Raw genomic sequence first — 14169 nt, 5'->3', positions numbered from 1 at the left:
ATTTGCAAAGGAAAAAAAAAAAAAAAAAAAAAAAACATTTACCTATAGTTAGACGTACTGCATTCCGTCTTTTTACCCATAGATGTCAAAATCCATTCTCTCGTTATTTCTTCTATTTTTTAAATAGGATATCTTGAAATTTGTCAGAGGCATTTGCTTAAAAATATTACCAATGTTCTCGACATATTTGTCCAGGTTTCAACTTTTTTTTGAATCCCCACCCTCTTCATAAAATAAATAATTTTGAACACCCCAAGAAAAAAAAAATAATAAATTGAACAATACTTTTTTTGTCCCAAATTTAATCTTAAAAAAATAATAAATTGCATTTTTTTAATTTTTTTGCAATTGCGTTTAGGTATTATCCATAAAATATTTAGATGCTAATATTTAAAAAGAAAAATGTAAAAAGCCTCTAAACAAAATAACGTAAAGATATCTTAATGACAGCTCACATGATTAGATCCGCAAAATCGGAGTACTTTCTAATATTGTATCAATATAGCCAAAGCATAATAGATCAATAAAATAATGTGAGGAGCACCCCAAAGAATCGATACGAAAATAAAACGTAACAAGCAAAGAATACAAAAATACAAGAAAATACAAAATACAAAAATTCAAGAAACCTTCAAAATAAAATAAAAATATTATATAAATCAGGTAGAAAGTTCAGACTTCTATTTACTTACTGATATCTTGCAAAAATTATTTAAAAATATTTTCGCCATACGAAATATTTCACACAATACATACATAAATCAATATTAAAAAACTCTTAATTCAAAATTTAGTCTCCGAGGGCAATTGGGTACCTTAACTATTCAAGCTTTCATCTTAACTATTTATCATTTTATCAGAGTAGAATAAAGTATTTGTTAATTGATGCCAGTAATTTGCTTACCATAAAAATTAAATCAAATTTCTCATTTAATAAAAATTTGTTACGCCAAGCAAATTAATTCTTTTATGATGATTGCCAAATTTTTTTCGCAAACTAGTACAACTAACTAAACTGGCGAGTGATTTTGATAAAGTCGCTACGCAGTTTTGGGGGTTGACTAACATCAGCGAGCAGAGGCCATCTAGTATCAAATATTAAACTAGTACTGTCCCTTCGTAGAGTGTTTTGCTTTCTGATCATAATAAATTATATTCTGTAATCAGTAAAACAAAAGCCAAGCAATTTGGTATAAAATAAAATACTCTTTTTTTCTGTTAATAAATTTTGATTTAAAATAATAACAATAATAACTCATATCTGTACAGAGAAATTATTTTTGGTGTCTACTTTACAAATCAAGAAACAACACAATTAGCGATTGTGAAACACTATTTTGTATACAAAAATAGTTACATGAAAGGAAAATAAAAATAATGTAACTTTTACAAGAATAATAAACGCAATGAAAATAATAATCACGTGCATAAAAATAAATTTTGCATAAAAGCTTTTTAAAAAAAAAAAAAAAAAAAAAAAAAAAAAAAAAAAAAAAAAACTTGAAAACGACTTATACTTGTCAACATGAAGTTGATCTCCGAATTCATGTATATTTATAATAAACAAAATAAAATTTGATATTAACGTTGATGGATTAGCTTAGGTCTAAATATTAACTTTAATATTCAGTAAAATAGTTTATCTAACCACTGTCATTTAATAAATGTCCATTCTAATAAAAGAGTAGAAAATAAGACTTTTATTTATGAATTTAAATTTTATCAAAAGAGCCGAAATAATTAGAGCTGATGAAACTTTAATTTAAAATATTTTTTAGTGATGTTAACTTTCTTAAAAATAATAAATTTTTACGTAAGCAAATAGTCACGCACTTTACTCTTAACGTTAAAAAATAATAATAAATAAAATGGAACAAAAAAATCTTTTTTCTCATTAACTCTCTGTAATTAATCGTACTAATTGATTAATAAAGCCCTGCAGTTATCAACAAATTATCCTTTTCATGGAAGGAAAATTCTCAAGTTACGCACCTTAAGCAATAATGAATCTTTTCTTCCCTCCCCCCTCTCTCCTTTTATCAAGGTATAAACAGGATGTCAACTACGGACTAGACTCATCCCCTAATTTTTCAAGTTCAAAGACGTCTCGTCCGCACATATCACACTTCTCATCACCCTGGGAGCGCATGCGCAATCCATCCATTCTTTATTAACCCTCATTGAACAGAAAACCGCAGCATTAAACTATGATGCAACCCGTCTATCATTCCAAATCTATTTTTTCATTGGTTTATTGAAGAACCAAAGAGGCGTGGCATTAGTGTCTATGGGTGGAGCTAAAGCGAGTGGGTGGCTTTGGAACCGTCAAAGCCAGGTTGGCCTCTTTGAGTGACTGAGTGATTATGTGACTAACCAGGATAACAACTTTCTTTTCCCCCTAGTTTTAGAAGACTGGTTCTTGGCTCAAGCATCCTCGAGTCAGCAGGTAATACTTAAACGCCATATTTCATCAGCTATTCTCTAACGCGTGACGCTGGAGCAACGAGTTTTGAAAAAGTGCCATTTCAGACAAACGCTTTAAAGAAGTGCTTGTTTGTTTAGATCCGTATTAGCCTCCGGGCTATCACTTTTATATCAACTAAGTGTGTGCTTTTGATTTGTCGATAAAAAAGAAGTAAAATTTAAATAAATTCATTAATTTTTTTAAAAAAAGGGATGTTTGAGCGCTAATAGGAATTACTAACGTAAAATGATATTTTAGTGTATATCATAATGAACAAAAATTCAAACTTTTGAGTATAGTGATGATTGATTTATATTAGCACACCAACCATTAATCGATGTTTTTTAAGCACAAAATGAAATTCTATGGCGAAAAATTATACCTTTGTTTACATGGGGAATTCGACAGTTTTTAAAAACCACCATAGTGGTCTGAGTTCCTGTGGAAGTTATTTCAAGTAATGCTAAAATCTCTGATTCTGTTGCTGATCACAAGATTTTCATAAAACATAAATAAGTTCCTATTTTCTGAAAATGTCTAACTTAACAGATTCAGAATCACAGTCATCTGAAAAAATTCCATCTCCGCCACCAGAGACCTCAGAAGAGCAAGAATTAGACGAAGATAATGAGGAAGTGGACATTGACGTCACGAGTGTCCCATCAGAAGGGGACCAACTTGTGTCATCTGATATTGATCCAACGTCTGAGGATGATGAATATTTTAAACCTATCAAAAAACTGTGCATGGCTCCCTCGAGACCTAGCGCCCCACCGGTGCCGGTTCCTGCACCCAGCAGTAAACCGTTAAGCTCCTTTTTTATTAAAGACATATTAAGCCATAAACCGGCGTCAATTCAGCGGACGTTGTCCACGGACGTCCGTGGCATTGTAAGGCCGTGGGACTTGGACAGTTCGTCGGCATCGAGAAGAAGACCCCGGTCGGCGGATGACGACTCACGGTCGGAAAGATCGGAGAGCGATTCTCCGGAAAGCCCTGCCGTAGCTAACCCTAATGCTTCACCCCTAGACGCCCTGTTTGAAATGACCAGCAAGGCATTTGAGGGACTTGAAGCAAACGAAAAAAGTGCAGGTAAGTTATTAGGCACTTGATGCCATTTCTGATCTGTTCAAAAATTTTAATCGTCATCGATTTTTTTTTTCTTTCACTACAACATATGTAGACAATAAAATTACCATCGGTTATTACTACCGGTTAAATACCATCGCAATTATTAAACATGATAAAATAAATAAAAAATTGTCTTTTATTTAGAAAATTGTCTGACAAACATAAGGAAGTGTGAATACTTTTTATATGTATGGATGATGGTTTTATTTTTGTTTACATTTCTGAACAGCTCAAAACTAAATGACAACAATTTTCCTTTTAGTGCTATAAATGTAAACAGCAACATTCGCAAACCGGTTTTAAAGCATGATAAGTAATTAACATGTAAACCAATTATAAAACATGATAAGCCAAATAAAATAAGACTTTTATTTAGAAAACTGTCTCACAAACATAAGGAAATACGAATACTTTTTTGTGCATTGATGATATTTCTATTTTTGTTGCCAATTCTAAATGACAACGTTTTCTTTTTAGTGCAATAACTGTAAACAATGACAAACGTAAACCGGTTTGAAATATCTTCATAAACATAAAACTCAGTAAAAACAAATAACATAGATCTTTTATTTATTGTCCCACAAACAAAAGAAATGCAATATTTTAGGTAATATTGCTATTTTATTTTTTCTTACAACTTTTCATAGTCATCGATTTTTCTTTTCATAAGAAGAAATGTAAACAATAAAACAAGTGAATTGGTATTCAATATGTGTTTTTAATTATTGCTGCCCTTTTGTTCTTGTATGAACATTTTTACAGTCGTTAGTTTTTTCTTTTCAAAGAAACAATGTTAACAATAACAAATGCAAATCAGTTTAAAATACCACCATAATTATAAAATTTGATAACAGCAAGTAAAATGTACCTCGTATTTTAAAAATTGCACACAAACAAACAAAACAAAAAAATGCGATGTTTTCAAGTATTAATGCTGTTTTGTTTTTATTTACACCTTTTCAGTCATGAGGTTTTTTTTTCAATTGAATAAATGTAAACAATACCATTCATAAAATGGTATTAAATACCATCAGAATTAAAGTTTTATCAAAAGCAAATAAAACGTGACTTGCTTTAAACAACTAGAAAAAATTATAAATACTTTAAATCTTACAAATTTATTATGTATTGATTTAAATAAGAGAAAAAAAATATATGAAATGGTTGCAACTAAGTTTTACTGGAAACAATGACCGTCTTAACATTTTGAGAGCTAATAACAATTTTTTTTAAAGTATTTTTGTTTACAATCAACACAAAAGTACCATTCAATTACAGCAACATAAAATATTACAGCAACATTTAACAAATGTAATTAATTTTTTCTGAGTTTATTTGTGACGAATAGTTTGCATTTATTGAACTATCAAAAATAACAATTGTTAAAAAAAAATTTACATTAAAATTCAAATTACAAAAATTGAGGAGATAATGTTCAATCGTAAAACTTTGCTAAGATCATAATTGCATTTTTTTAAACTGATAGAAACGTACAATTCAATAACAGCAATATAAAATCCATAATTATTAAAGACATTAGAGGAACTTAAATTTTTAGGCTGAACATTTTAAGTTGTTTGCCTTAATAAAGCTAACAAAATTAACAGACTTAACTAAAAATTTAAATTTTAATTCAAGAATACAAAACGCAGAAATTAATATAGCTTTATTTTATAAATAGCACTCAAGGTATTATCTATAACACTCATATATTTTAAGTTTAAACGGATATATTCATTTGTAAGAATCATTATGATAAATGAAAGACTGTCAAACAAGATACATTAATAGCATTTTTTTTCATTTTCTCCTGTGTTATAAATTGCATTCTTGAACTAATATTTAGTTAAGAAAAAAGAGGGTATTCAATCAAATCGTATTTGCTTACTATCATTTAATGACATAACTTTTATGTGTCAATATCTAATAACATGTATAAGTAAATAGGTTAGTTCCTTAATTTTAAGTTAGTATAATTCCTTAATTTTACTGAATATTCAAAACAGAAAATAAACGTTCCATCAAAGTATGAATACAAAGTACCTAAATTCTTTTTTACGTCGAGGAAATATGCAATAAAATATAAGTAAAAATAAGAACAAACTATTAACATTTTTTAATTTTTAATACTTATAAAAACTTGCAAATAGTACAAACTATTAACATCCATATCGTGCATAAGACTTTATTATTATATTTTCGAGAAATTGCATAATTGTTTTGCTTTATGTAAACATCAACTCAGAGGTAGTCTTTATTCATCCTTATAAATGATTACGATTGTTATAGTGATTACGATTGCTGTAAAAAAAAAAAAAAAAAAACTAAGTATGATCAAAACTACCAGAATAGGGTAAAATTTACCGCTTTGGTAATGATTTTTGTAAAATATGGTTTTATAATAGGTGATAAAATTTGGTATGTGTGCTAAAATTTGATAATGCCTGAAAGCATGGCATATCATACAAACCATTTATTCGGGAACTATGGTTTTGAAAACCAGAACTTCTGGTAATTAATATATATATATATATATATATATATATATATATATATATATATATATATATATATATATATATATATATATATATATATATATATATATATATATATATATATATATATATATATATACTGTTGTTTCTTTAAATAAGTAATATCGTAAGAAATTCATCCTAAGTTTGGGCTATATGAAGAAAAGGAAAGAAACTTTTACACAGTTTAGTTTAATACAGTTAGTATACTTTGTATAAATTCCCTTTCATAGCAGCTTTGCATAGTAAAATAAAATATACTATAACAATAATAGAAAATATACTATACAAATAAATAGAAGTCGAAAAAGCTTTGAAATACGAGGAAAATTTAAAAACTTGAAACTGAGACTTAAACACTTAAACATGAAAACTTTTTTCTCCTTTTAGTTTTTCAACTTATTTTTTAAATAAAAAAAAATCAGCTGGTAGATATTTTTCTTTTAATTGAATTAGCAAGCTTTAAATAAGTCTAATATTTGATACATTTAATAAATCTTTATTGTTTAAGTAATGAAGTGTTACGGATAGTTAAAAGAGATATTATTAGATCATTAGTCTATAACACAACCTAAATTCAAACATCTCTTATCTCTAAAATTTTTGTTATTATCTTTCTGAGAAATATTTTTAATACGTTAAATATCAGCATACAATTTTAAAACGAATTTGAAGACATAAAAAATTAACAAAACATTTAACTTCGCACAAACAAATTTTTGATATCTGTTACCTGATTTTGTTTTAATTAGCCTATACTTTTAAATTATGTTTTGTAAAAATGTAAGAAAGGAATTGCTTTTATGCCAGCCTTTGAAACAAAGCTTAGCAAGAAAAAAGAAACAAATTAAACCTATGGTTAAACCAATTTAAAAAAAGATTTTCATGGAAAAAAAAGAAGCAAACATACATTAAAGCCTCAGCAGTTTCACTAATATTAAAAAAAAAAAATTTAAGCGCTCGTAATAAGATGAATCAGTTTATCTAATATGATATTTATACGTTTCTGAATTTTAACTTCATAATAACAGATTAAAACAATAATAAAAACAAAAGTACATACTAAAACTAATTTACCATTTTTTTTCCCTGATGAGTCATTTCCTCCACTCTTTTTCATGATACATGCTTTTGTTAAGCAGATGTGAAAATCAAAAAATAATGACGCACATTCATGACCACTTAGAGATTTTTCAAAGAACCCAGAGGTTTTTGACACTAAAGGCTTTTGAATACCTCTTTTTTTGTGACGATTTTTCGCATTTTGAAAGGGAAATTGACAGCCTGAGGTAGCCTTTTAGCCACGAAAAACTTCAAAACAAAATTTTCTTAAACGATTTGTTTCGTGTTATTAAAGCAGGCGACAAAAAAAAATAAATTGAATGTAAACTAATTAAACGGCAACTTCTTCCCCGTAATTTGAGCACTTAAATGAAATTGAACTTCAGTAGAAGTCATCATCATGAGTTTTTGATTGAATCATTGTCTAATAAATTGTATAATGTGATTATTTAAATGGCTTTTCAGAGAATAGAAAACACTCCATCAACATTTTCTGTGGAATATTTTCCTTTTCCTAGGATTCCATCAGGTGTTGTGAAATCTAAAAAGCTTGCGCAGGAAAACTATTCAAAATCAATATATTGTATTAAATATTTCACAAATTAACACTGAACTATATATATATATATATATATATATATATATATATATATATATATATATATATATATATATATATATATATATATATATATATATATATATATATATATATATATATATATATATATATATATATATATATATATATATATATATATATATATATATATATATATATATATTACAGAACTTGCAATTTGTACATTAAAAAGAAATATGTTAGGAATTCCATTAAATATTACAGAATTTATAGATATTAATGAAAGCTATTAATTTCAAATATAAAAATATTAACTTATGAAATAGAAATTAATATTTTTATTTAAAATAAGAAAAATAAGGTTCTTAAAATATTAAAAAAGCATCAAGTTGTCGAAACTTTACTTCTTATCAAATTAATTTTTGTAATTTAGATTAAAAATAAAAATAAAATTAAATTTATAATTTAGATTAAAAATAGTTCATGCAAAAAAGTAGTTGATTCAGAAATTAAATGAATATTTAAGTAAAATATTGTGGCAGTTTTCTCTGTTTATCTATTATTATATATTTCAGTATATAGATTTCTAGGGCGAGATTCAAAAAAAGCTGTATCACTTGGAGCACTTTATCACGATTAGCACTTTTAAATATTTTGAGCTAGTTTCTTAGGATAGTAAAAATTTAATTAATACACCGAAAATCTGTTCTTTGAAAGATCAGTTTTTAAAGTAAATTTATCTAATATTATGCATAACGTGAGCTATTTTAAACAATGTAAATTTTGGAAGCAAAAATGAAGTATAATAAATTTATATTTAAATACTTCAATTTTATTTTAAATTTTTTTGAAGATAGATTTATCAATTAATTGCTACCTGCTTTGAAAATTTGTAGTCTTTATCTAAAAAAGAAGTGTGAACTATAAATATTTTATAAATAATGTTTAGTACTTTTAAATATGTTTCTGAATTTTAGGTAGTTTTTTTGTCAAATTATTCTTTTACCAGAAATTCTGATTTTCATTTTCAAGACATTTCTCAAAGTTTATGCTCAAAGTAATGCTCAAAGTTTATAATGTTCTATATTCTATTTAATAGTTTGTAATAAATACTATAATATAATTGCAATACATAATAAATAATATTCTTTCAGGTACACTTTCACATTACTAAGCTCTTCGATTTTGCGTTAAGAAAATTATTTTATTTAATTTTGAATTATGAATATTAAACTCAAAAGAACCTTTTAAAGCCATTTTTTGTATTGTATGTAATAATAATTGTTGAGTTTATTTAATAAGAAGCATTCGTAATCTTTTGACATTATGTAAATTGTTTTACAGTTATTTGAAACAGATAACAATTGAAACAGATAACAAATTTTTAGTGTTGATTAGACATACAGTTGAGAAGATATAACTACATTTTGAAGTCTATTATAACTTTCGAGACAATTGCAATATTTATTTTTTAATTCATTATTATCATTAAAATCTTAAGTGAATTCTCTTTTGAATTTTAAGAGCTGCACACCTTTTAATTTTAAAATTAATTTAAACTTTAATGCAAATGTGCAAAAAGAATATTCTGGTAAAATTACCATATTGTATGGTAATGACATTTCTGATAAAATAATTCTCTTACTAAGAACCAAAATATACAGTATTTAAACCATGCATTCGGTAATTTTTCAGTTCAAATTTTAAATTTTCACCAAAAATTCTGATTTTCAAAATTTTACTTAATACCACAGATATAATAATTAGGAATACTAAGTTGAAAAGTAAATTTAACCCTATAAAGGATTTTTATGCCATGCTCTAAGGTATCATGATAAAATTTCCGAATCTTACCACACTTACCAAATTTTATTACATATTATTTAACCATTAATTGTTAATTTTAAAAAAATCCTTCCCAAATCACTTCAGTAAAGATCATCGATTTTCCTTTTTTCTTTTTTTCTTTTTCTTTAAGTTTACAAAGAGCCAGAGTGAGTAATAAAGAAGAGCAGTTGTGACTAAATTTTTTTCTCACTGAGTAAACAAGCAAAGTAAAAAGAATAAACAGGGAAGAAAAGTAAGTAAAAAAGATAAATAAACAACATGTTCTTTCAGTAAATAAACTTTTCAGATAGTTAACTGGAAATTAATTATTGATAAATTATCTAATTAATTAAATAACTAGATTTCGTAAATCTTTTGCTATATTTTTTTAAGCTCAAATTTTACGTATCAATTTTCAATTTCAATGTGAAAGGAAACTTATAAAATTGATAAAATAATGTAGAAAATATAAGTGTTTGATGCTTTTACTTTTTGAAATGAGGTTGATAAAAATATGCGTGCGGTAAATATTTGAAATTATGTTGATTACTATTGTATTCCATTATAAACAAAACTGCAAAGAACATATTTTCTTAATTTTCTTCATGTATTTAAATTGTAAGCATTTTCCCACCCAAACAACTGGCATAAATTTCTCGGAAAACAAGGAAAGAAAATATTGCTTTTCAACACCCAAATGCCAGTTAATTGACAATTGCATAACTGCGTGGGTAAGCATGTTCAACACTAGAAAAGAAAAAAAAAGTGTTTTTAAACAAACCTTCATGTTTTTACGTATTTGTAACCTTTACAAGTTAATATTGTCACGGAATCTGTATTCAATTATAACATCGAATTTGGGGAAATGTCATATCATTCAAACACCTTTTTATTTCGCTTGTTTTCAAATAAAAATTTTGCTTTTAATTTTTATAACATTTAATGGAATTAACATAAGAATGGAAATAACATAAAGAATGGAATTCATAAAGTAACAGCGAGTAACTATTACCTATTTTTACTAGTCCACCATTAAAAATGACTGGTTAATAATTATATGTTGGCTCCTTATTATTATTAGACACCTGAAACTTCTAAAGTGAGGAGCTGAAACTTGTAGCTAAATTAGGGACTAAATAATGGTTCGTTAAGATAAGATATCAGATCGGAATTAATTTGCCATTAATTTGGGGTATTATAACGTAAATTTATTTTATAATTTACACTTACAAATTAAGGATATACGGATAATATCTGTAGATAAATTTGCCGCAGAAAACATTTAGATTGAATACTTCGTTTCTAGTTGTTCATTTTGTTCATGTGTTTTAATTAAAAAATTGAATTCATTAGATGTTTATGTTTAATATCTTATTATATTTGTTTTTATAAAGGTATCAGAAATTTGCAAAATGTTGCTTTAATGATTGCATTTGAATTTAAATTTTAGTATAATATATTTAAGTATGGATTTTTGCTTTAATTAAACATTTATTTATATAATTTAAGGAATATTATACTTTGTTTTTTATAGTTACTTAAATTATAATAATAATTCTTGAATATTGTAATTGAATTCATCAATATTACTTATGGCGTATGAAAAAACGTTATACAACTTTTGAAACTAATTTTTTAAAAAAATGAATGCTTTAAAATGTGAGACATATTTCCTAATTGTTAAAATGAATATAAATTAATAAATTAAAAACACTTTAATTAAGTACAAATGACTTAAAAAAAATCGGAGTTAAATTTAAAGAAACTTCTCAAAATTAACTTTTCTATTTTTAGAAGAGACTCTTTATTCAAAGAAATCTCTTTCCTATTTTAGAGGAATCTCTTTTCAGCTAGCTTCTAATTTATCAAATTCTTTACTTCAAAAAATAAATATAACTATTTAAAATTATTTCTTTCCATTTCAGAGATCTCTTCAGTTCCTCTATTCTCCGTTTATTTTCAGAGAATAAATGCCCTTAAATAAAATTAATAGGAAAAAAAAATAGCAGTGTTAATCCATATTACGTATAAAGTCCATGCAAAGTCAAAACATTTTTAAACGTTTTCGCCAAAACAATATGTTTCATTACCCATCTGTGCTATTAAACTAATACTTGGATAAAATAAAAACTTGGGGTTTGGGGTTGTATAAAGATTAAAAAAATTTTTCAAAATCAAAATTTATTAAAATTAAGTTTCAAAAATTATGAAATTCTACTTTATTTTTACGTAAAAAACAAGGTGATGGCACAGCTCTTAGGGCACTAAGCTGTCAATGTGTAAGCTCGATCACCTCTGCCATTTTGAAGCGCACCCAAGTTAAGATTTATGGATACACGATTATCTGGGCAGCAAAGACGGCCGATACGCAACTCGCATTGTATCATCCATGCCGTCATTCATGAAACTATTGATTCTAAACCCCTATTACACATTTGGCCCACAACTAGCTGTGGTGAAAGCACTTTTAAATAAAGAAATGTTAGTTATATTTTAATACATTATAGTTCTCTTTATTAATAATTTTTATGCTCCTTATATTTTATAATTCTCACAATAATTTATTTAATAAATTTGAAGCTATTAAAACAAAAGAGATCTAATTTGAAGTGTTTAACTTATATGTAATAAACTAGTATGATATCTCATATTAATTTAAAGTAGAAATAATAATAAATAAATAAAAAAGAAAAGGATTTCCTTAAAAAAAATATTAAATATTTTTGACAATGAGAGAACAGGATGAACATATGTTTGAAAGTTCAAATTTAAAAAAAAAATCATAATTTTAAATGTTAATAATTAATAAATAAATAATTTTAATTGTTAATAAATATTTTATTAACAATTCTTCTAGTTCATCGAAACATTTTTCTATGGTGCATCTTCCTTTCAAAAGTTTTATTTTATAAGATTTCCTCACCTCAACAATTCCAAATAATTTATATGTTTAGCATTTCTTATTTTAATTTCTTTAATAAAATATTTACAGACGCAACTCAATAATTAAATCGTAGTCACAATAATGAAGAGAACATATATAATTCACTATTTCAACAAAATAATACATCTTACAAAAACAATTATTCATCTATTTGTCTTCTTCCTCATTTAAATTAACACCAACTTTTTCTTTACTTTGCAAAGTTATTTAACCTCATTTGGCATGGAACATGAATATCCATCAAAACCTCATTTTTGATAGAGGAAATCACATACATGCATATTCCTTTAAAATAAGTAATTTATCTTTTTTTTAAATAAAAAAAAGAAACACCCATTTTTAATTTGCAATGCAATTTTCAAGATGACTTGTTAACCTGAAAAAGTTTTAATTTTAAAACAACCAATGCTCACAAATTGTTCTCTGACCTCATTCTCATAGAAAAGAATCAAGTATGTATATATCAGTATATAATCAAATCAAGTAATCAAGCATATAATAAAAAAGTGTGTAATAAAATTATTTGATTAAAGATGGATATCTAAATAATCCATTAAGTTATAACCTAGCTATATTAGGATAAAAAATTAAATTGCGGATAGATTATTAACAATTATAATGTCATTGTAGAAAATAGATGCAATATTAGTTTTCTGTTGTAAGGTGTTAATAAATACTGTGATTGAAGCTTTAACTTTATTGAACTGCAAGGTCATATTAGATTAAATTTCCTTGAATTGTTTTTTTAATTATAAGTTTTTGATGATCTCTAAATTTGAATTTAGTTGATTCAATTCACGTTTAAAACTATTGGTTGCGGTATTTGTAACAGCAAGTTAAAGATATTTTCTCAAAATTTTTTACGTCATTTAGAAATATTTAAAGCTATTGAGATTATCATAATTTGTTGGGAGAAAAGAAAACCTATTTAGATAAAATATTTTTGTTATATGGGAGCAAAACGTACTTCTTAGTTTTGAACTAATTGTGGTGCATAGTGATTGTTGATATCTTAGTGTAATTTTTATTGACACTTAAATTTTTGTTATATGGAGTTTTTAGCATGTTTAAATTTTTGTTATATTTTGTAAGTGAAGTTAAATAAAACACTTTTGTTGCATAGAGATAAACGTAATTTTTAGTTTTAAACTAATTGTGACACATCGGGATTGTTAACTTCTTAGTGTTATTTTAATTAAGATTTACATTCTTGTTATATGGAAGAAAAACGCACGTAGCATGACGTGAAGCTAATATTTTTTTTTTGATGTATAGAGGAAAAAAAAATATTTTTTAGTTCTAAACTAATTGTGACTCCTTCTTACTGCTGCTCTCTTAGTATCATTATAATTAAATTTTAAACTTTTATTAAATGGAAAAACGTAAGTTAGATGAAATAAAACGTAACGTTAGTTACGTTTTATTTTAACATTAACGTTAAGTTAGATAAAATATTTTTGCAGCACGGAAGAAAAGCGTTTGTTTTAGTTTTAAACTAATTGTTAAATAAACATTTCAACAAACGTTTTAACTTTTTCGTTTTAAGTTTAGTTTTAAACTAATTAAAAATTAATTGAATTAACTAATTGATACAATTTATCATTATGTTTGATTGCTGATC

General features: G+C 25.7%; 1 protein-coding gene across 1 annotated transcript in view; it reads left to right on the top strand.

Moving 5' to 3' along the window:
• The first annotated feature begins 2307 nt into the window (after window positions 1-2307).
• LOC107442844 (transcription factor LBX2) overlaps window positions 2308-14169 on the top strand; it is a 106331-nt gene continuing 94469 nt past the window's right edge. The window contains exon 1 of the mRNA XM_016056503.4: window positions 2308-3556. Coding sequence (XP_015911989.1) covers window positions 2998-3556 — 559 coding nt within the window. The 5' untranslated portion in view covers window positions 2308-2997. The remainder of the gene's footprint in view (window positions 3557-14169) is intronic.

The sequence above is a fragment of the Parasteatoda tepidariorum genome, chromosome 2, assembly GCF_982258835.1.
Source record: "Parasteatoda tepidariorum strain Cologne lab strain chromosome 2, Ptep-v5.0, whole genome shotgun sequence".
Taxonomy (NCBI): domain Eukaryota; kingdom Metazoa; phylum Arthropoda; class Arachnida; order Araneae; family Theridiidae; genus Parasteatoda; species Parasteatoda tepidariorum.
Note: the sequence above shows the minus strand (reverse complement) of the source record. Positions and strands in the feature narration are given on the sequence as shown.